Here is a 22,487-nt window from a genome sequence, read left to right as displayed (position 1 = left end):
GAAGCCAAAAAAAAATAATAAAACTGACACGCGCTGCACAGAGACAAAATACACATCACTGAAATCTGAAGTCACACAAAACAATGAAAACTCCGGATACGAAATGCACCTTCGACGTTCGCGAGTTATTTTTATTGCAGTTACTCGGTTTTTATTCAGGCTACACGCTGCTCCTCGTGTATTATTCACAGATGAGAAAGGTGGAAATACACTGATCGAACAAGGTGACACAACCTGAACAACGCGGTCTAAATGTTGAACCGATGCTGAGAACGCATGATTCCGCTCCGATCGCTCGGAAACGACTGATGCTGCTTGGCTCTCAGAAATCTATTTGGAATTTTGCGATGTATAGTTAGATTGGAGTAGGCGTTATCTAGTACCCTTCGGTTTATCACTAGATTCTCGTACTGAAGTTAGGCGTGGTTAACGAGGGTTATGAAATAGAAAGGAAAGCATGTATTACCCGAGGTAACCTCGCGTATGCGGAAAGTGTAGCGCAGGAATGAAATGAGGATTCATGGAGTAAGAGCATTTACGCCATATACAACTTGTTTCTCTCGCTCTACAACCTGGTAGGCCGATACGTTTCCTCTCACAATCAGCCGATCACATCCAGAGTGAGTGAGACGGAACATTCAGAGTAGCCCGGGAATACATATCTTCTTCTCTTATTACTACGGCCACAGTTTTCACGAGGTTGATGGCATGGGTAGCTACCAGTCGTACATGTTCTAAGGTCGGATGCTACAGCAGTGTCAATCACTGAATATACCTATATTTTATATTAGCGCAAGTAATGCAGGTCGCTGTATGACAACGGGAACGTTGGAATACGGACCAGTATATTCAAGATGGTGCTTGAAAGTACGATGATATGGTGAGCGGCCAAATATTAACGAATTAAGGATAACTACCGAAATATCTGATGGGGTTTGATTGACACCTTTGAAAACTAGTCGGACACCGGTTTTGAAAATGTGCATTATGTTCAAATTGAGCTTATAAGTCGGATGAGCGGCGCGTTGTTCGTTCGGTGTTTTTCGGAGTGACAATGCAAAGTTGAACGGCTTCGTGTCGCCGTATATAAAAGGCTTCTGCAATTCACCCTTCTATGACTTCACGCAAATTCTTACAAATTTTTACCCTACAATCAACCGCGCTGCAATTTATTCGGAAATCCCACTGATCCATTTTTTTCCTCACCAATCTACCTTTTTAGGTTATCTTATTCTCTCAAACGAACAATTTGACCAGGCGTGACTTTGGCCTAATTTACAGTCGTCTATTGGTTTCAACACTTTTCTTGATCCGTTATTTTTATCTCATCTCAACAGCGATGAGTAGATGTGAATCAAATTTTATTTACTTTGTACAAACAACTGTGACATTAAGTAAGAAAGCAACCGATCAGCAAGATGAAATGATATGTAAATACAATAGAATAGGATATACACACTTTTCCTGCAGTTTATTTGGCTAGCATTCATTGAACTACTTTCAGGGATTTTCATTATTTGAAGTGGATGAAAACCTAGATTAATTAAATTTCAAGAATCATGTCCCAACAACCCGATACAGCTGTAACCCATTGTCACATCTTTAGTTTTATCTGGTCATTCTCCATTTTTATACAAGAGTACTTCACAGTTTGCGAAAAATTTGCGACTTGACTTATTGATTTTATATTTAATATTGGTGATATATTCTTTCCAGTGTCGACAACAGCGACTACATGAGAAATGGAGATTTTCTTCCGACCCGCTTGCAGGCTCAACAAGATGCCGTCAACTTAGTATGCCATTCCAAGACCCGATCCAACCCTGAAAACAACGTAGGACTTATAACTCTTGCTAAGTAAGTAAAGTGCAAGTCAGAAAAAATATTTATCCTTGTTTTATTCCTCATCATCCATTGATTATCTGCCTTTGCTACAAAATTTCTTGGTTTGCTTTTGTCTAGTGTTGAAGTATTAGCCACGCTGACCAGCGATGTGGGACGTATTCTATCCAAACTTCATCAAGTACAGCCTAATGGAAACTTGAGTCTGATCACTGGCATCAGAATTGCTCATGTAAGCTATTCTTTCAGATTGTGTTTTTTGCCACTTGAAAAACATAGATTTATTCCATATTTTTTCTTATCTTATGGATATGAAAAAATAATAGGATAATGCTCCACTAGTTGAGAACCTAAATAGAGTATTTTCTGCAGTTTGCATATAACGCAATTCCAACACACAAGTCTAGCCATTTGCAAAAGTAATTCTCACAAAATCATTGTGAAAAAAAAGTATTTTACTGAATTATTGTACTTACAAAATAGCCCAATTTCTTGGTCTCAAGTTTATATACCATATTTTAGCTGGCTCTGAAGCATCGCCAAGGAAAGAACCATAAAATGCGAATAGTCGCATTTGTCGGAAGTCCAATTCAGTTGGATGAAAAGGAGTTAGTAAAGCTTGCCAAGCGTTTAAAAAAAGAGAAAGTGAACGTAGACATAATAAGCTTTGGCGAAGAAACAATCAACAACGAGGTCTTGACTTCGTTCATAAATGCTTTGAACGGCAAGGACGGCACTGGCAGTCACTTGGTAACCGTTCCACCTGGACCCCACCTCTCAGACGCTTTGATATCCTCACCAATAATCCAGGGAGAGGATGGAATGGGGGCAGCTGGGATGGGCGGTGCAGCATTCGAATTTGGTGTGGACCCCAACGAAGATCCTGAACTGGCGTTGGTACGCGTTAGAAGCTACAATCAAAAATGGATTTTTTTAGTTCATTCGTTATCCACCTTATTTTCTGGTATCAGGCACTTCGTGTATCTATGGAGGAGCAGCGACAGAGGCAGGAGGACGAGGCTCGGCGAGCTCAGGCGACTGACACACCTGCTAAGCAGCCAGAGACCATCAAAGAGGCTCCTAACGAGGAAGCGATGCTCAAACGCGCCTTGGCCATGTCCCTTGAAGGGGCCGAAGATACAAGCTCACCGGCAGAAGCCGTTGTAACGACTACAGGAAACGTTCCCGACTTCGCGCACATGAGTGAGGAGGAGCAGATTGCTTTTGCCATGCAAATGTCGATGCAGGATCAACGTGAGCATTGCATTGTTTGGGCGCTTACTACGCGGTTCTTTTTCAAGTCATTTCATATTTTGTTCATTCGAATTCGGCGAGAAATATTTTGCACTGTTAAAGTTTTATTTTGTTATTCAAAGTGACGAATGACTGAGAAGAAAATGTTATTCAATATGCGAATATTTTCAGAGGAGCCTGAAACAGGAAAGGACGAGGCCATGGATGTGGAAGAGGATTATGCAGCAGTAATGTCGGATCCAGCGTTTTTGCAATCCGTACTTGAAAATTTACCCGGAGTCGATCCACAGTCGGAGGCAGTTCGTCAGGCAGTCGGTTCCTTGCAACAAAACAAGGATAAACAAGATAAGGAGAAGAAATGAGGGATATTGCTTAGATGAAATAAATATAATAATACTTACCTAACTACTATAATGAAAAGTTCATTTAAGATTATTTGATACTCGTTAAGCCACTGTGTAATGGTTTATTGTGGAAGCTTCGATATGATAATGAAATACACATCATCGATTTTGTGGAAATAACATTATCACCTTTTTCGTTATTTTTTCGAATTGCTGGTAAAAAAATAAAAGTTTGAGTAAACTAAAGAATCGTTATTAGAACAATAATGATAACAACAGTACCAGTCTCAAGTGAATTATAAGTTCATGTTTGTTTTAAAAAATTGAGCATAAACAATGGGATACATTTATAATCATCTATCGCGTGTTGTCATTACCTATAGTCTTAAATAGCACGTGATTTCAATAAACAAGTTTATAAATATCGATTTTATGCACGTAGCCAATCACCAGTTATAGGGCAACTAAATATTGCACAAATATACGGAGTAAATTTAAACTAGTCAAATTTCTCAGACGTTGGTTCATTTTATTCGTATTGTTACCAGGATAATCTTCTTAACTCAAAACGGCAATATTTGGTAAAAACCATGTGAACAAGGTTTTAAGCACAAGAAGATCTATTTTGAAAATTTTACTATCATTGTTCTATGAAATTAATTATAGAATTATTGTTTTTATTAAATCAATAGAAGTTTCGTAGGAAATTATGCTTTCATCAAAGCTGTTATGGCTAAGATAGGCATACGAGGGAAAAGTGAATCAAGGAACATTACATGTATTCTCGTCCAATAACGACCACAGGTCTGAAATAAAGCTATTCCCTTGAAGTTTATAAATTGAAAATTTCTAGTAATATAGACGTAATACAATTTTTCTTGCCGGGGCGTCCTTAATGTAAATGAGATTTATTTTAAGGCACAGCAGGTAATCGATGGTGACTTAGGTAAGTGTATAAAAATCTAAATGGTTGATTGAAAAATTGCACATATGAATATATATTTTTGACGAGACATTGGATTTGTTTCTCTCTTCTTTGTTATAGTATATGTATCAAGAGTTATTATTTACATAAGTCTCGTTCATACGATATCTTACGTTTAGGGCTTAAACAAGTTGAAAAAATACTTTAACGCAAAGATGTATACCGATTATAGTGTAAACATTGCGCGAATGAAGGAACTCGGTGACTCTTGAATTCAGTTACATATAGTCGCATTTATCCGCTTACTTGTAACTGAATGCCTATAAATATCCACTTTCCGACGTCCATGTTGCAGGTATGTAGTATTTATACATATTATTTAGAAACTCGTGAGGTCCAATTAAACAATCCTGCTTCAATTTCTCGGCAACCCCGTACCCGGGAATCGACTGTGCACGGCGATTGAAGACGTGTTGTTCGTCTCATCAGTCTAAAAACAAAACTATTTGTTACACAGCGATTCGTTTGGCATATTGAATTTCCCTGACTTCCAAGTTTGCCAGACCCCTATCACGATATTTCCCCGATTTTCCGAATACATACTAGTTGAACCGAGGCATGAAAATCCATCTGATCGTAAGAAGAATCACAAAATTCTACGAAAAATTCTATTCAAAAACTACGATCGTCTTTCAAGTTTCCTAAAAAATGTTAGATTTTTTTTTTTAAATTCAACGAAATATCTTTCACCACATAATTTGTAATAAACTAAAAATCTTTAAGTTTTTTGCGCCTCCTTCCGTCTTTTGCTACTGAAAAATACTATGTCGAGTCAACGACATTACTGGAGAAACTACCTGATAGCCGTGCAGGGTATTGGGGTGGTTGTCCGGTGACGTTGTTGTTATTGTTAATATTGTTACGATTGTTTTGGCTCTCGGTCTGCCCGTTTCCCAGGGAAATATTCTGGTCTCCGTTGTTGACCCTCCTGGTCCTGCCGAAGGTTGAGTTTATGATGGACGCCAGATACTGGGTTCGTGTCTGAGCTACGCTGCCCGTGTTCTGCCCATTCTCGGGCCCCTCGCCGACCTTGTCTTCGTCCCCGACGACCGGGGGTGGAGGCGCCAGAAACCGGGGGGCCGTATTCATGCTTTGGTTGTTTTGGAGGCCGGAATTCCCGCTGTGTGAGCTGGTCTGCCCGCCTTCCTGTGCCGTTTGGGGGCCCGAATTTTGGGACCCCCCGTGTACCGATGGCTGGATTCCCCCCCCGCACATCCCGCTCTGGAGTGCATTTTGGATCGGCAGAAGCAGCGGCTCTGCCTGTATCGCGACAGCGTATGGCGGCGGGTTCGACAGCCTCGGTGCTGTGATCGACTGCGCCTCGGTATCAACTTCCGGTCCCGTTGTTGCTCCGCCGACGCTGCCCGTCGTATTCACCGCCATGTTGTACGAGGGTGGCAGGTCCGATACCCAGTACGTTTGGTATTCCGGCGGGTTTATTATCTGTGACAAATAATGATCGAGAGATATTAAATGGTGGTAGAGATGCTCCGGTGGTGGGTATGCTCTTCGAGTTCGTATGCGGTAGTCTCTCCGTAACTTCCCGCCAGCGGGCTTTTGGAGCCGAGTCATCTCAGGAAATGTCGGGATATTGTATCGAGAGGCGAGAGGAAAACATTTAAATCTAAGCAGGTCGAGCCTCCGACTGCGCATGTGTGAGCTTTGGAAAATTTTCATGCAGGTCTGCCACCTTAAGCCACAGCTGTCAAACGAGACTTGTGAAAGTTATTTAACCTATGCAAAATTTTTAAGCTATATAAATCTCAAATAGTTGTTCTAGCGATTCGGGATGGCTGAGGAAACATTTATTTTCAACTGACTGATGACTGCTGCGAGTCAACGTAACGGCATTATTTTGACATCTTTGGAGAAATTTAACATCTCATTCTCCATTTCGAGTATCTGGTGGTACCCCTGCCTTGCGAAGGAAATATTGATACTGTACGATCCTTCATCTTGCCGACCGATAGAGTTCAATTATTTTACACATGCGCAGTCACTGAGCCTGCTAAGTTTCGCCATTTCTTCTCGGGACACAATGAAATAAAATATTCCAATTCCGAGAAAATGATTATTTGATATGTCCGTAGGAGGTAGTGCTTAATCGTGGATCCGAGTTATTCGGATATTCGGATATCCGATGAATTACTTCGATTCGTCAGATATGAAACTTCAAAACTGGATAATTCGAGTATCCGAATCGTTCGAGTATCCGGGTAATTCGGATAAATGGACGGACTGACAAGGAAAGGTCTCGAGGTGTCCCGTGCAGATTTTGTTCATTTTAGGATATATTATTCTTCATCGAAATCTAAGTGACACGTCTTTTTTTTATTGGCGCATAAATGGTTTAAGCCGATGAAATCAATCCCCAAAATTGGGTATCTCCAGTGGTAGTTTTGCAGTTTCGTATGTTGAGATATTCGAATGAAACGAATTGGAAGATAATTCTCATGGCTACTAATGAAAAATGCATTCTGTCCGATTGAGTCGGGTTTAGAATGGTCAAAAATTATAGAGGTTGAAAGTTATAAGCTATTTATAATTAGAAAACTATTGCTCACAGGTATTTGAATGCAATTAATTGCATTTGCAAGAACAAAAATAAGTAGGGGATATGTACCCGATCACCCATTTAACCCGTTCATGCGCCAATAAAATTAGTATTGGAAGCTATAAAATATCTGCTAACGAGAATGGTTGTAATAAGTATATTTAGAAATTTGAAACATTTTCCATTGACTTTATTGATGCAGACTTGTGCAATCATAAGTTGAGCAAACAGAAGTAAGTATTTCGTGGATGCTACAACAAAAGAAAAGGCGGAAAAAGAAAAGCAAACTAATGTCACAGACTGAACTTTCATTCTTAACCAGAGGGATGTGTACTCAAATAAACTTCTGAAATATCATCTCGGTTAAAGCTGCTCCAAATTGTTAATTATAATGACTTTAACTTGTCAAGTTCAAAGACATTGTTTTGTCTCGATGATTCGGGTTTTTTTTTTTCGTCTACTTTTGTATGTATACGATCTTTGGAGAAAAAACTTAGTATAAATATAATCTTTGATAACACAATGTCGTGGAATCGTGAGATACGGTTTAACTATCTATAGTGCAAATGAAAGATAGAAACACAAACGCGTCTTTTAAATTTGTCCACAGAATTAATGAAAAACTTATAATTTATATTTCAAACAACATAATCAATTGTACTACTTTTGACAAAATTGATCATATCACATTTAACTTTGAAATTGATGTGTATTTACTGCATTATATCGGACAAATAAACGATAAATCGACCGCAGCAGAGAAAATGAATGTAGAGTAGTCGTAGCGTTTTTGAGACCTAATTAGTCCCGCGGCTGGCTATTCATTGATCCATTCATGTCCACATCACTTGCACACGAATGAAGGCTGGCCACAAATGGCACGGAAATGTTTGATCAGCTTTGACCGTTTAAAAACTTGGATTTTATACAATTAATTATTAAAAAGTTTCGCTCAAAATTTTCTGTAAAGTATACGTTTCTGTTATTAATTCAACCATGATATAGGTGTACAGTATTAAAAACAAGTCGCACCCCGGCGACAAGAGTGACACAACTCAAAAATTGGCATTTTTGAGTTGAGACCATATTTGAATTTGCAAACGTCGAACCTATAAGCTTGAAAAGTGACATTTCTGTAGTTGAAAAATTATCCGTCACTCACAGTTATTTGCTCCTACTGATATATCCCAATTTTTTAGTTGTTCCACCCTTGTCGCCGGGGTGCGAAGTATGTAAAACCTTTGGTCAGTGAGTCAAAGATTTTGCAGTGGCGACGAACGATAAATGTTTTTGGTATAAAGTCTTTGAGGGGTGGTCAGTCTTTCGTACTCAATTCTTAAGTCAACTTTGAATAGCTGCCACTTATACGGAAAGAGTGACCACCACCCTTGAGATGACAATAGAATATTACTACAGTCTTTCTAACGAGTGAATTAAAAGTGATGTAGTTTTGCGTTGTAGTTTTACGGCACGCGAGTGTTCAATTTCTTCTCCCTAAGGACAAAAGCGATCTTCCTAGGAACGAAAGTGAACCAATCGTAAACTGCGCATGCGCGAACCTATCTTTGCAACACTGAGATGCAATTGCCTACAATTACATCCCGCTAAACTGCCACGCAAAGCCCCACTTTTCACGCAGATGCGATAAAAAATGTCTGGATACGTCGATGTCTCGGCGTATCGCACCTACCTCTGGATAATTGTCGATCCCCCCGCCGACGGACTCCAGTTGCTGTTCCCTCCGGCGGCGTCGTTCGAGTTGCCGTTGTTCCTCCCTTGCCAAGGCCCGTTCGTGGGTCCTTCGGGCGTCGCAAGCTGCATAGCCGCAAGCGGCGAGGAAAAGCAGGGTCAGAACAGCGAGGGCCACCCACATGTGTGTCCATTTAAGGAGCACCGAGGCTACCAAGGCTGCACCGACCCAGGCGACGACGAGAGTAGCCAGAGCTCGACCCGAGCAGTCGGCCTCCTTCAATTTCATTTTTGTTAATTGTTAATTACGGAATAAGCGATGGCAGGTGATAGGCAACGCAACGCCTAGATTTTTCACAAGCTTGGGCTGTTGCACAACTTTGCGAAACAGGTAATTGCGTGATTACTGATACGGGGCACGGTACATTTAACTTCAGCCTGATCAGTCACGTTACCAATATATTGTTTTGATTTTGTATGTCGATGGGCCTCGTAATGTCGAAGTGTCATTCGAAAGGGGCCTTACTACTGTGCAGTGACATTCATCGAGTTGTACAAAATGGAAAATTTTAACAAGATTTTCTTATCAATAATTTGTAACATGTCGTTAGTTCCTGCAGTCGCAGTAACGTTGGATCGAATTTTATAGAATTCGAGAGGGATTTGTTTGAGAAATTTTCAATTTCGTAAATGTGAATTTCTTTAAAAATACTTCAGTGATCGATATTTCTGAAATTTAGAATTTGTCAATAAATATAGAGTACTTTTCAAGCCTGCACATAATGTGAAAAAATTTGACACAAGGAACGGAAATACAATACGTATTTTTTTTTTATAAAATTTAGCACGAATTTTTAACCTGGAAACAATTACATAACCGGGGTCTTTTGTAAAATTCGACACTCACCGCCAGAAAGTAGGCAATCGTAAGTACATTTTGAATACGCAGGAATACAAAATGTATCTGCGGTTGCCTATTTGCGGTGAGTTTCACGAAATTTCTCGAGGCTCACCTGCATCATAAATTCCAAAAAAAAAAAATAAAATCCCAGCTGATCGGCTTCGTGCAAAACGTTCCGAAAATCAGTGCATTGTACATACGTAGAAGAGAACAACGAAACTGCCAAATCAGAATGTGCTGTCCATGCTACATGTTCTATACATTACATTGAACAAATGAATTTTTATGCATTCTACCGCAGGCGCATCATCGAGAGACTTACGCCAAGTTATTGTTACCGAATGTCAGCAGTTCGCGTGTGTTTTTCGCAAAAGAAAAGGAAAGAAATAAAGAGAGGAGAAGAATTCCATCTCAACGGTGACACAAAAGTTACGTCTGAATATTACACTGACACCAATAATACACCGAATGTCGACGAAAGTGTCGCATTTCAGAGATGCAGACGTGCAGGCAGACCAGCTTATACCGATTGGGAATATCGTCGTTCCGTAATGAGTAAGCCGTGAGAGCGGTGAACCGATGAAAATAAATTATTGCAAGGATAGTATGCATGTAAATACACACCCGTTGTGATACATAAATATTTGCATTGAGTCAATAAGTGCAGGCAAGGCTAGGCAAGGTATCATAACACGGGATAAAAGTTGAGGAATGACAAACCAGAGTAGAGGTGAAACTTTTGTAGCGACAACCTTCCACATTTTTCGGAATATCGTTCTGATTAGATAAGCGAGCGTTATTTGCGTGTACGTTTTATGCAGGTAACAATTTGTTGAAACGCTTCGTTAGAACGGTTATACACACACGGGACTCTTTCGTTCTTGTGTACTTGATTTTCACATGCATACATGTATTTGCCAAGCTTCCAGCAGTATACATTAAGCGTGTTACACTGAGCTTGCAAAAAGCTGATCAACAGGTGCGAGCGCACAATTCATAAAGTAATCATCAAGTGCGTGACAATTGCAAGTTCAGAAAAACAAGCTGTGGGTTCCATCTCTTTCTCTATCTCTTTTTTTTTTAAACCTTTGAATTCGAGACAAAAAGTTAAGATTTGCCTTTTTTTGCTATTTCAGCTTCAGCAACTACGAGGTCGTTCTTATGTCTTTTTTTTTTTTTCTTTTGACGTACTTTGAGGTCATACGGGATGATACTGTCGTCCATCTGTCTTGGCTGGTATAATCCTTCACGGGATGCCAACGTAGCTTCTGATCCTCGCATTTTTAATGTTTCTGAAAATATACACACTAGGACGGTCCTTAATATGGCCGTTCTCGGAATAATTTTTTATAGAATATTTTAATTTTGCTAAAACTGAAGGTCCCTAATTTAATCCTGCCACTGCGAAGCCCTTGAACTTGTCAAGTCAAAAAATTTTATACATGGTATATTTCTTACCTACAGCCATTCGTTGGAAATCTAACAGGTTTTTGGAAACAAAACTTTACTTTGAAACCCTAGAATTTTTCCATTTAAACCTCAAATTTTTTTCACACTTCGCGGCTAATACTTTTTCTATAATCGCTAAAATTTTAATCGAATCTCTACGGCTATACGGATAAGAAATTTACCACAAATATCTTTAAACAAGACATAGATACGAAAAAAAGTCCAAGTTTTTTGGGCAGAATTTAGAATTGATATAGGAGTTTGGGGAATTCGCTGAATTAAAAAAAAAATATATGTATATTTCGAAACATTTTGCCGATGAGAGCAACTAAAATTGATCGCAACCATATTAAGGACCACTCTAATACACACACACTTGACGACGCGTTTAATATATAATATCTTCTGTATGAACAAACCGTTCAAAATAATAATGAGATATTGTTGAGGATCAGGATCATTACACCATCAGTTACTTTCATCTATGGGCACACAATGAATCCCGCAATTTAGTATTGTGTAATTTTCCACACAAAAGTCACGATTTTGTCTTTCGATCCTTCTTGCAATCTTGCATTCTAGGGCGAAGGACGGGATGACCAAGAGGTGTGACGTGTAAGATATGTGCGACGTGAATCGAGAGGAGTGATTCTTTCGAAACAACCAGATCACGATTCGAGTCCTCGTGTACGTTCTGCACCTTCACTCAGATTACAGTTAGAAAAATAAATGGCTGTATAAATTTCTGAGTCTTCCATGAGCAAAAAACAATTTTGTCTTTCTGTTGACTATGCATAACTTTATCGAATTATTGCGGTGCTTACTAAGCATGGACAAATGCGGTGAGGTCTACCTGCACGTACATCCACAATTCAACTCCGATTTCCAATCGAACTTTATAACCGTTCGCCAAAAACTACATATTATTTACATGGAAGCAGATCAGTGCGTTTGTGCTACAACGACTAACGAACAACAGACTACTACATGCTCAAGTCGCCTACGCGTATGCGGTGCTCCAATTATGAAATCGCACCTAATGATATTGTTGATATGATTTATTGACTAGCTGAATTAACCGCAGGCACGTAAGGTTCGTGGTGTCGAAATTCTTGAATAAGCAGAAGCTAGGTCTATAAAAAATGAAGTTAGCAATAAGAAGAATCTAGGGTAATTATACGAGGCGGGTAACTTCCATCAGCCCTGAGATTCTTAAATAAAGACTGCTAGCCTTATCCCTTTCAGTCACAGTGGAATGCTCAGCGTTCAGCCTCAAAAATTTTCATGGTTTAGCCTTATCACAGCTTATTTACACCTTTAAACTATCTCGGTTACGTCGCATGACTTTGTGAACCCCCGAGCAAAAAGTTTCGGTAAAAATCATCGAATTTCGATAGTTTTTTTTTTGATTTTACATCCGCCATATTGGATCCGCTATCTTTTATTTGGAAATTATCAAATTCCGACCTCAGATTCGTCATAAGCGACCCCAAAAACCCCCGGAGTAACATAACTTAGGCCAAAATATGGAGTGGAAAAATATGTGACTGACGGGGTTGTGGATTTTACGGTGAGGGTAAGGGGGCTGAAAGACGGAGGCAAAAATTGCAGCGTTCTATTGTCCTAACTCGATTTTACATTGGGATCCCGTAAGACGAGTCGATAAGTAAGGTAAGTATACCAGTTATTGACACGTTTAAACGCAATTATTGACCCTTTTATTTTCCAAAATTATAATTTTACGCCACAAAGTGCGAATTTCTCCCTGATCAAAACGAATTGCTTCAGGGTTAGACACTACAGATTGATTTTTTGGTAATTTTAGAGCGAAGGATCAACCATATACAACCAAAAATGGTCAATAATTGGGACCGGGTAAATAACTGGGACACTTACCTTACAGGGCAGTAGAATTAGCCCAAAACCCGCCCAGATTAGACAAACGATTACGAAAAACAACTCAGTGCTAGCAGTCTTTATAGATACATCTTTAGTTAACGGTGAGGTAACGCTGTTTTATCTATTCATCGATCGATTAGTGTTGCGATTAATTCAGCTCTTCAATCTGCGAACACTGCGTGGAAAAATTTTTCACAATGTTTTTGGACTTAATCATTCTAACAAGATACGAAAGGTTTCAAATTAAAGGGATGAAAATTTTCCGATTTTGTGAAATTTTCTAGGATACACGCATGCGGAAAGAACACGGTGAAACTTAGCAGGCTGATCGATCGACTGCGCATGCGTACAACAATCGAATTCTGTTGGTCAGCGAGATCGTACCGCGGAAATATTTTCGTCTGCAAGACAGGGGCGCCAAGTTACTCGGAAATGGGAATGTGATGTCAGACTGTCCCGCGCCAAGTGGCAAATTTAAATAATATCGTTACAATGACTCGTAACAGTCATCGGTCATCCGTCGGTTGACAATAAAAGTTTACCAAGCTTTCCGAAACCGCTACATCAACTATTTGAGATCCGTTTAACCTGAAAGAATTCTCGTCGTACTACATAATCTCCGTAAGTCGCGTTTGACAGCCGAAGCTTAAGGTGACCAGCCTGCGAGAAAATACGACAAAGCTCGCGCATGCGCAGTGATTTGCTAAATCTGCCAAGTCTTATCGTGTACTTTGAGGATATAATTTCCCCTCACCAACGACGGTTGAAACCCTCGAAATCCCGAAATCGGGTTCAGAATAAAAAATAGCGAAAATTTTTGTCTCTTTTTCTTTGTAATACTTCAGAAGCTTTGGAGAAATATCATTTTCTTAACAAAATTATGTAGGCACGCGGGATAAAAATTTCCAAATTTTTTCTCTCGCTGTATTGCCAATATGAAAGGTAAATGCGATGATTGTTTTTGCGACTAACAAGCAATCGCATTAAAGTGAAAAAAATTTCCACGTGCGGGCGGCACGCTCGAGACGAGTATGTTAAGCGTTGGAAAATAAATTTTAGACAGATATTAACGTGAGGTGATTGAACGGGGGTTGTTAATACGGTGGAGAACGTACTCTCATGTCATCTTCCAGTCGGCTGTTCATCATCGAAACGGGTCTCCGACGTGGCATGGCTGCTTCAGCGCGGAGGTAAGTGTGTTGAATAATGTAAGCAGGCGCAGGCATTTACACGCTTCTTTATACCTGGCACAAATTTTCACTGTAGATTCTATGCTTTCCTCAATCGCCTAGAGCCTCCTCCGCACTTCTCTTCTCCCTCAAATTAATTCACTCTCTTTTTATCTATTCGCTCGGTATTTTTCACCCTCACTTTTTCCGTAAAGTACCAATTTCACTCTGCACTTGGCGCGAGACCCTAGAGATAGAGAGTCTCTTGATCTTCGATGCTCCGCTAGTTCTGTCCAACCTTTGAAACGTAATCTGGGTTTTCATCAACAAAGATATTTTACAAGCGGAGAAAGGCGGCCACGTTGACGAAAGCGATTTCTTCGAAAATTATTTTCAAACCATGAGCAATTGTTCGTTTTTTATCCTTCTGCCTAACGCGCATTATGTTTGTTTAGTTGGCAAAGTTTCCGATGCAAGACGGCTGCCCCAATTTCCTCTTAGTTTAGCACCGAGCAATAACGTTGAGTCTTATAGAAAAAAACCTCGTCTCCCTTTGATCGCGGATAGAAAAAATTTTAAACTGAGAATTTAAATGTAAGGAATTCGGTTGTTAATTGTAAGTTTAGAAAAATTGGATTAATTTTGCCAGAATGAATCCGTCACGAATCACTTGACGTGAATTCTTGGCAACGTTAATATATTGTTTTGAAAAAGTACATAAGCTTATGAATTATATCCCATAACAATTTTGCAAATTAAATTCTTGAGGTCGAATCAGAACCTAAGGATAAGATTTACTTTCGTTAATTCTTAGTGAATTCGTTGACGGGTAAATTAGGCGTGAGTTTTTAAAATTTTGAAGAATATACGACACGTTTCTACTGTGCAAAAATTATGCATTAATATAATTGGCGACGTTATTAATCACTGGGGTTTTATAGCTGAAGGTTGTCGGCTTCTTGATTTTTTCATGCTAAGGAGATAATCCGTTATCAAATTAAGCTCGACTCATATGAGTCACAGCTTTTAAAACTTTGTTCTGCAATTTTCTTCGACTTCCACAGTTCATTTGATCAGACTTTACAAATATAATACGATATAACGAATGATTGAGCACTTGCAAGAATGTTTTTGTTATATAAACACTATACGTATACTAATTATAGTGAATTGAAAATTGTTTGCGGGTCACGTTTCTGGGAGATCAGGCATTGGAATATTTGCATTAATTAATTCCTCATATCGTCGGAATATTTCAGCGACAAATTTCAAAGCACCAATACGCAATTCACGTAAATTGATATAAAAACTATCGCGTTTCGAATGTATCTAATATGATTTGTAGTGAAAGATTCACATAACAATTGCAACGATCACCTACCGTTAAGTTCACCGAAATTGGGACATCCACTTCGGATCGAATAATAGTGACAGAATTTTTTTAAAACCGAAACCTCGACGTCGTCAATCAGCCCCGCCTTTATCCGCATGCGTGAACGTTTCGAACGATAGATTATTCTACGTGCCGACCTACAAGAGGCCGCGTCATATTGTACATGTACCTACTTGTCTATATTGTAGTAAAAATACCGACGATAAAATACATAGAATTGTTCTATACCCAGTACATTCTATACATATATCGGTCTGTATAAATATATATATCCACGACGTATGTACAGATTAGCGAAGTTTATTTCGCGATAATAATTGAGCCCCCTGCAGTATACTTCACAAAGAGAGAGAGAGAGAGAGAGAGAGAGAGAGAGAGAGAGAGAGAGAGAGAGCGAGAGGGGGGGGGGGGGAGAGAGAGGGGAAAAAAATAAATATATGGAAAAAGAAAAGTGATTAAGACGTTACTAAGAACAATAACATGGTAACAGCGATGTGTTTTATTTTTATGGTTCCCTTCTCAGCGTTAGTTATTGCTGTTGTTATTATTATTATTTTTATTATTATTGTAATATATCAGGCAACTCGTGTGTAGAGATATAACAGTCAGCATGACTACATCCTTAATACTGGTCGGTTAAATGATTGATTGAACGTTTATACGTGAATTGTGAAATATACTTGTAATGCACTTGTAACTAATCTTTCGCACTGTTTTTCACCTAGTCGTATTTTATTATTCGTCTACTTATTCCAGTAAAACTTACCACTAGCAGCCAGTACAGGAGCATTCTTGCAGAGCCTGGGTTTAGTGATCAATATTCTTCTCTCTGAAACGGTACAAAGAAATGAATTGAGAAATTATTATAATCGATCGAGGTTATTTTATCTTGTCTGTAAGTGAAAATTAACGGGCTGTCTTAAGATTGGACGAATTACGTCTGCGAGGGAATTTGAAAAATATGCGAATACCTTCACTGTGCATGGCAAGTAATTTTTGACATCTCTTCGCGCATTATTCGCAAGAATTTTTCAGCCCTCTTGTTCTGCCCGATACACACGGTTTACCTGTGTTTGCACATCTAATAAATGGAATTGCGGACCGCGGCAATAAAAGAAATAATCTCTCTTGTTATCTTCTCGGTGGATCTGAGTCTTGGCAACTGATATAATTCACGGTAAGGACGTTTTCACGTCAGCGCTTTTATTCTGCATTCACACCAAAGCACACATGCACCTCATGTTTAGTTTTTATTATTTTAAACGCGTATCTTCTCACCCAGAATATCCCCCGCGCATGATCGAGCCGTTTTTCAATTTTCGCTTGGCCTTTCTTCCCTCGATAATAAGCCCGCCTCGCTAATTCACGAGTGCATAATCACGCGGAATCCGTTCGTCACCGTTTCTAATCCATGCGGCGCCGCGCACCCGCTGCTCTTATTCCCCCCTCCAAAAGCGCTCGCATCGATACCGTATCAGAGATTACAATGAATGAAAGTCGTTGTCAATGGAGTCGCGGAAGAGACGGCGATTACCCTGACCTTGGCATGCAAATCGCATTATATTCAGGGACGAAGACGATAGTTATTTAACGCGAAGGCGCGCGTGCTTATATCGCGGAAAACGTCGCTAAAATTTCTAACTGTTGTTTTTAATTTGTTTTTTTTTTTTCTTTTATCAAGTTTGATTAGGCCGCTTCACTCTCGCAGGTAACTTAATTTCGTTCGCAGAAAATATGCACCGAAAAAAGCCACAAAAATGGATATTTGATAATAAAAAAAATTATTACATTTTTTTTTTTTTATATTCAAGAAAACTTTATTATCTTTAGATGTGAGATAACTACGTCGTAAGCGATTGATTTAAAATTTGGACGCCGTACTCACAGATACATAATCTAAAACACAAACTTCGATTTTGCGATTAGTCGATTATTTTCGTGATTAAATATTTTAGCGTGAAAAATTTGCAAGAATATCGTGAAAGGGGTAATTTTATTCCTACCGATTTTGCGGTAGAAGGTTGCCTCCGTTATTTCATACAAACGGATGAAATCCGGGGAAACGGTTTTTTTTTTTTTTTCTTCTTCTCATTACACATTTAACGTTGCTTTTGAACGGCGTTCAAATTTTGTAACCATCGTCGGAATTATTATGTAAGCATCAGCTTTATTCCTCTAAAATCGAATACTGGGTAAATTACAATATGTATACTTATTCGGACCAACGAACGATTCGGAGTCCAACGAAAAGAAAGTTCTCTCGGGTAACATTACATTTCTCTAATTTCTGGGTAAGTCATTAATTACAGAACTTATCGACAAGAAATTAGAACGTGTTTCACGGTTTTTGCGACTTTTTTTCTGCACATCATGGATTTATCCTCTTCATCGGTATTAAAAAAAAAAACATAATTTCTCCAGACAGTAATTAAACTTTGATCGCATCTGGATTTCCTTGATTTGTCAAACATACAGGTATAAGGAATGCACCGAGATTTTTAGAAAGAAGCTCGTGTTTGCCGTCAGCGTCAACGAGTTATATCTGTGAGCTGATTGTATCAATACCGATATCATCATTGTTGATTTGTTTTGTTGTTGTTGTTTTTGTTCCTTTTCTTCTTCTTTTTCTTATTATTATTATTTTTATTATTACACGAACTCTTCGTGTCCGAAAATGTTTATCGTAACCATTTATGAAGATAAAAATTAATCTTATCTCTACCGTTCCGTGCGGCTTAACGAAGTCACGAAAATGTTTCCAAATCAGCATCGAACAGAATCTGATACGTGCTCTGAGAAGATGCCATAATCTATGGATAGCACAGTTCCAACTTGTCCTTATGTGGAAACTTGGGGAATTTTCTAAAAGTTCATCACATTTGTTTCCTTCTACGTATAATAATTATTTTTCGTTCTCTCGTATATTTCATGGCGTAGCCCGCGAATAAGGAACGTCTATAATCACAAGCCGTAAAGTTGGCGCAAAAGCGAGTCTGTATGACAGGGATTAAAAAGAGAAAAGAAGAAAATGGAAATGCGTCAAAGAGAAGAGAAAAAAAAAAACGAGAATTTAAACAACTCTTTTCGTCATCTCACAATCAGTAGCAGTAAAAATAATCATCGTACGTCGTATAAGACGGCTCTTAATTAGGCATTATAGGTATATAGATAAAATATAAGGCTTCGCATTATTTAGGTAACAGACCTGTGCGAGTTAAATGAAGTGAGCAAGCGAAAGATACATCTGAAGATATGACCGCGCGCGCACACATGGAAAAATGTCTAAATATTTTGCGCACAAAATGTCTGCAAATATTAGAGAACATACAAGCGGGCATTACTTACACGTACGCCTTTTCTCTTCCTTACTCGGATGCAATAATCCGGAATGTTGTCGATCCTGGCTAGTAGCGCGTTGTAGCTGGATTTGTGAACCTCGCCAGGTGTAATTTTGCAACACATTTCTCGTTAAAATATATGAAAATAATTACCGCATCCGCACCGCGTCCCTGTTGATATTACCAGTTGGATTAGAGCGGTCTCGTGCCTTGGTTCACATCTCGTTTATCACTGCGAGTGGGTATACGATGTGAAGGAGAGGGTGAAAATCGTGAAAATCGCAGGTAGGATACACGCATCTGCGCACGTACACTAAAGTCTGATGAAACTAAATAGCACCAAACGTGGTTGGCTATTAGGCACTTCTGTCACCTGTTTAACCGATACTAGCCGGCGTGCGGAACACAAGTGCGATATTCAACGCGATAAGAGCCTCCCCCCACCCCCCTCTCCCTCCGCCCCTCACCGCCCCCTCCCCCCCTCCAACCCCCCTCCAGCACATTTACCCATCGCACCAGAAACGTCGCTATCAGCTCCCGGCGGCTATTCCAATGCGCGTGTTTGTCACTTACTATAATCCGCTGTCTTACCGTTATTGTACGTATGTTAATTTTTTCTTTTTTTCTCCGACGCTGTGACAAATTGCATAATATGAACATTTTTTTGTCAACGTCTCTTCAACCGTTCCGTTCAATCACGGAATCTTATCGCGCTTAAGTGTGATTGCAATGTTGCGTAATGTTAAAAATTAAATTTGTTTGCTTGAAATTTGAAAAAAAAAAAAAAAAAACAAAAAAAAAATTTAACGTAAATCATTGTTCGATGTGATAAACTGACAAATTCTCCTCGTGGTTTACAAACTTTGATTGTTTTTTGCTTCGTGGCAACGTCACTTCAATTATTGTGTGTCAAAATTTGCTAAATCATGTTGAGTTCATGGTTCGGTACACTTCAGAATTTTGAAACAAAGTTTTATTGTATTTTTTTTTTTTTTTTATTTAATAGATCTTAGATGGAAAAGTATAAAATATCAATCTTTGACTGAATTGTTCGAAATTTAATGGCAGTCCGACGTTGTAGATAATACGACCAAAACACGTGAAACGACGATGATAATAATTGGAGTAATGATTAACAAAGTCTTCAATATAAGCCTGTTTATTAAGACGGTTTGGTCGATCAATTTTTGCACACCCCCCCCCCCCCCCCCACCTCCCCCCCAAACGGTTTATCCACCCTTTGCACGCGGTAGCGTCGGATAAATATATTTTTAAAAACAATGTCTGCAGGTGATAATTGAGCGGCTGATCTGCTTAATGAAATTGCACTTACTCGATGCTATCGTTATTATTACTCGTACTTATTTTGCCCTCCAATTTTCATGGCTGTTATTCGGCACTGGTTTTACACCAATTGCATCGTGATTACACTGCGACTAAATCTATATCTGGTTATTTATAGGTATTACACATGCTTAAATTCATTAGTTGATATTTCATGACCGAATGGGTGCGTCGTTGACAGGGATATTAAGTTTATTGATGTCATGAGATCGATCTGAGAAAGTGTTTATTGTGATTATTATCAATTTCATTATCATTACCACTTCACATAGACCGTTGTATACGGGTAATATTTTGGTACACGATTTTATTTTACTTGTTACATTTATCTGACCGAGTTTCACGCGATTCCGTATCATCGTGTTTATCGGCGATGCGGTGGTGTAAAAAGATAATACAAATAGCGAGTAGGAAGGAAGGAAAACAGAGTCCGCTGCTGTAGCGTAAAGTAATGTTACGAGCAGCGGCATCGCAATTTCGTGCATTTTTTTCATTTTTCAATTTCCAAGTAACACTGTGTTTCGAATAAAAACGTAATTCGCCTGCGTATTGAGTAGGTACTTGAATTTCAAAGTCGTGCGAGTATAGTTGATTATATGTGCACTGCATAATCGTATCAAAATTGCAATATACAAATACACAGCGCGTGATCATCTGCATTCATGTTAATACTTTGCGGTTAAATACATGTATGTATAAGTAGGCTATAATGTAAGTGCGTATACTAATTATCGATAATAAGTATGCTTCAAGTTTATACTATAGGTATTTATTATCATTTTATTCTTCTTTGTTAGTCATAGAATGTATATTTATATTTTATACTATATGTATATATAATGTACGTATGTATAAAAATGTCAATCAGAGCCCAAGCACAAAAAGAAATACAAAAAATTTTCAACTATCACCCTTGTCGTTTAGTGCGATATGAATTCGATAGGATTGCTCATTTGTAAATAAACACAACACAAGAAATAGAAAAAAAAAAATAAAATAAATAAAAAACACGAAAAATGGAACAGTTAATTACAGTCGTATCATATAAAATTGTTTCGTAGTTTGGACCGTGATTAAGATTTAGGTTTTGATCTTGTCTGAGACGTGCGTATGTATCGACACGGAACTGGGGGGAAACGTTCAATTATCGTTAAATTTGCTATGAATTATAATTATAAAAAAACGATATCCCATCCTAGTTCTACGTCAATGAATAAATACAACTAGTAGTACCATAACCTGCAAACTCTTGAGCGAGTCGATTATCTGCATACAATATATAATAATTTTATATATATTTACAAATTATTATTCGTCCTGTCTGCAAGTTCTCACGTTGCAAAAATCGAGCCCCGAGTATGAGCATCGGTTTAATTGCCTTCGTTCGGGCAGACCTCGAATCTAGGATCATTCCGTCCGTCTGTCCGTCCGTGTCCTTTTTATACTATATATATCCACAATATAAAATAACGACGGTGAACGTACTACAATTTAAACTGTACGTTCCTCACTGCAAACCGTGTGAAACATTTCTCCATTCCTAGGGCATTAGGCGTGGATTGAAGCGTCCCATGTGAAGGATCATCCCCGTTGGATTATGTCTCACAAAGTACAAGAACGGTCTGTCCAATTTGAGCAGTGGTCTGCTAGATTGTTTCGCTTTGCTTCCTAGTGGCTCTCTCAGTTTACTCGAGGCACGTTCCGACCTTTCCTCGGAGTTCTCGTTGCCTGCTAGCAATTCTTCCTCGTTCGACTGAGACACCGACCTCTTCTCCATGTTGTGGAATTCCTGGACGTATTCCGCCACGCTTACGCTTCTCCTGGATCGCGTTTCATGCTCGGCTTCATCCTCGCTTGGATTTAACTCGACTTCATGATCCTCTGGCCTGCTTTCGGTGTTGTTTTTCACGACGCGAGCTCCTCGCAACGGACCGGCTGGGTATATTTCAATGTGATGACGACCACCGTTTATTGCCTCGTCACCGCAGGTGCTGAACAAATTGATCTGCGGGAGGAATTAGGTGCGATTACTTAATGAACGATCTCAATATATTCAGGATTGCAGAAGTGTAATCTTATAAAAATACCGGGTGTAAATATTTTTGATCTCCTACACAGTACATTAAGATCCTCAAATCAGTTCATGAATTACTTTGACAGAATCAGAATTTCTTTCAGATTCGATTTATTATTCATGACAGAGTGTAGATGTACCGGTTTTTCTTCACCCAAGTACCAGTTGCGGCCATATTTATAAGGTCTAATTTGAGGTTTAGCCACTAATGATACAGACGTGATTTGATCTGGGCAAACAATCGTTTTCGAA

The 22,487-nt window shown here is 39.0% G+C and overlaps 3 protein-coding genes across 19 annotated transcripts in view; 1 reads left to right on the top strand and 2 right to left on the bottom strand.

Annotated features, from left to right (window-relative positions):
* Nucleotides 1–757: 757 nt before the first annotated feature.
* On the top strand, nt 758–3,620 carry LOC107227761 (26S proteasome non-ATPase regulatory subunit 4). Of its 2 annotated transcripts, none has more exons than XM_015668988.2 (6): nt 758–880; nt 1,717–1,857; nt 1,963–2,074; nt 2,365–2,739; nt 2,814–3,096; nt 3,268–3,620. In XM_015668988.2, the coding sequence occupies exons 1-6, from the start codon at nt 855–857 to the stop codon at nt 3,456–3,458; spliced, it is 1,128 nt and encodes a 375-aa protein (XP_015524474.1). In that variant the 5' UTR covers nt 758–854; the 3' UTR covers nt 3,459–3,620. The 2 variants fall into 2 exon arrangements, with proteins under 2 accessions (XP_015524474.1, XP_046591702.1); XM_046735746.1 differs by lacking the exon at nt 758–880 and adding an exon at nt 1,545–1,615.
* Nucleotides 3,357–19,214, bottom strand: LOC107227762 (probable serine/threonine-protein kinase DDB_G0282963). Of its 14 annotated transcripts, none has more exons than XM_046735751.1 (7): nt 18,825–19,214; nt 16,246–16,308; nt 14,033–14,384; nt 10,761–10,876; nt 8,670–8,945; nt 5,223–5,868; nt 3,357–4,855 (listed from the first exon to the last, which is right to left on the bottom strand). In XM_046735751.1, coding segments are annotated over exons 3-7 (1,044 nt in total). In that variant the 5' UTR covers nt 14,034–14,384; nt 16,246–16,308; nt 18,825–19,214; the 3' UTR covers nt 3,357–4,850. The 14 variants fall into 14 exon arrangements, with proteins under 14 accessions (XP_046591707.1, XP_046591708.1, XP_046591709.1 ...); XM_046735752.1 differs by lacking the exon at nt 18,825–19,214 and adding an exon at nt 15,653–15,815 and having other exon boundaries at nt 16,246–16,307; XM_046735753.1 differs by lacking the exon at nt 10,761–10,876.
* Nucleotides 19,215–20,371: 1,157 nt separating this feature from the next.
* Nucleotides 20,372–22,487, bottom strand: part of LOC107227742 (titin) — a 36,410-nt gene continuing 34,294 nt past the window's right edge. For all 3 annotated transcript variants that reach the window (XM_046734030.1, XM_015668959.2, XM_046734029.1), the window contains exon 5: nt 20,372–22,166. In XM_046734030.1, coding sequence (XP_046589986.1) covers nt 21,702–22,166 — 465 coding nt within the window. In that variant the 3' untranslated portion in view covers nt 20,372–21,701. The remainder of the gene's footprint in view (nt 22,167–22,487) is intronic.

The sequence above is a fragment of the Neodiprion lecontei genome, chromosome 3 (genome assembly GCF_021901455.1).
Source record: "Neodiprion lecontei isolate iyNeoLeco1 chromosome 3, iyNeoLeco1.1, whole genome shotgun sequence".
Lineage (NCBI taxonomy): Eukaryota > Metazoa > Arthropoda > Insecta > Hymenoptera > Diprionidae > Neodiprion > Neodiprion lecontei.
Note: the sequence above shows the minus strand (reverse complement) of the source record. Positions and strands in the feature narration are given on the sequence as shown.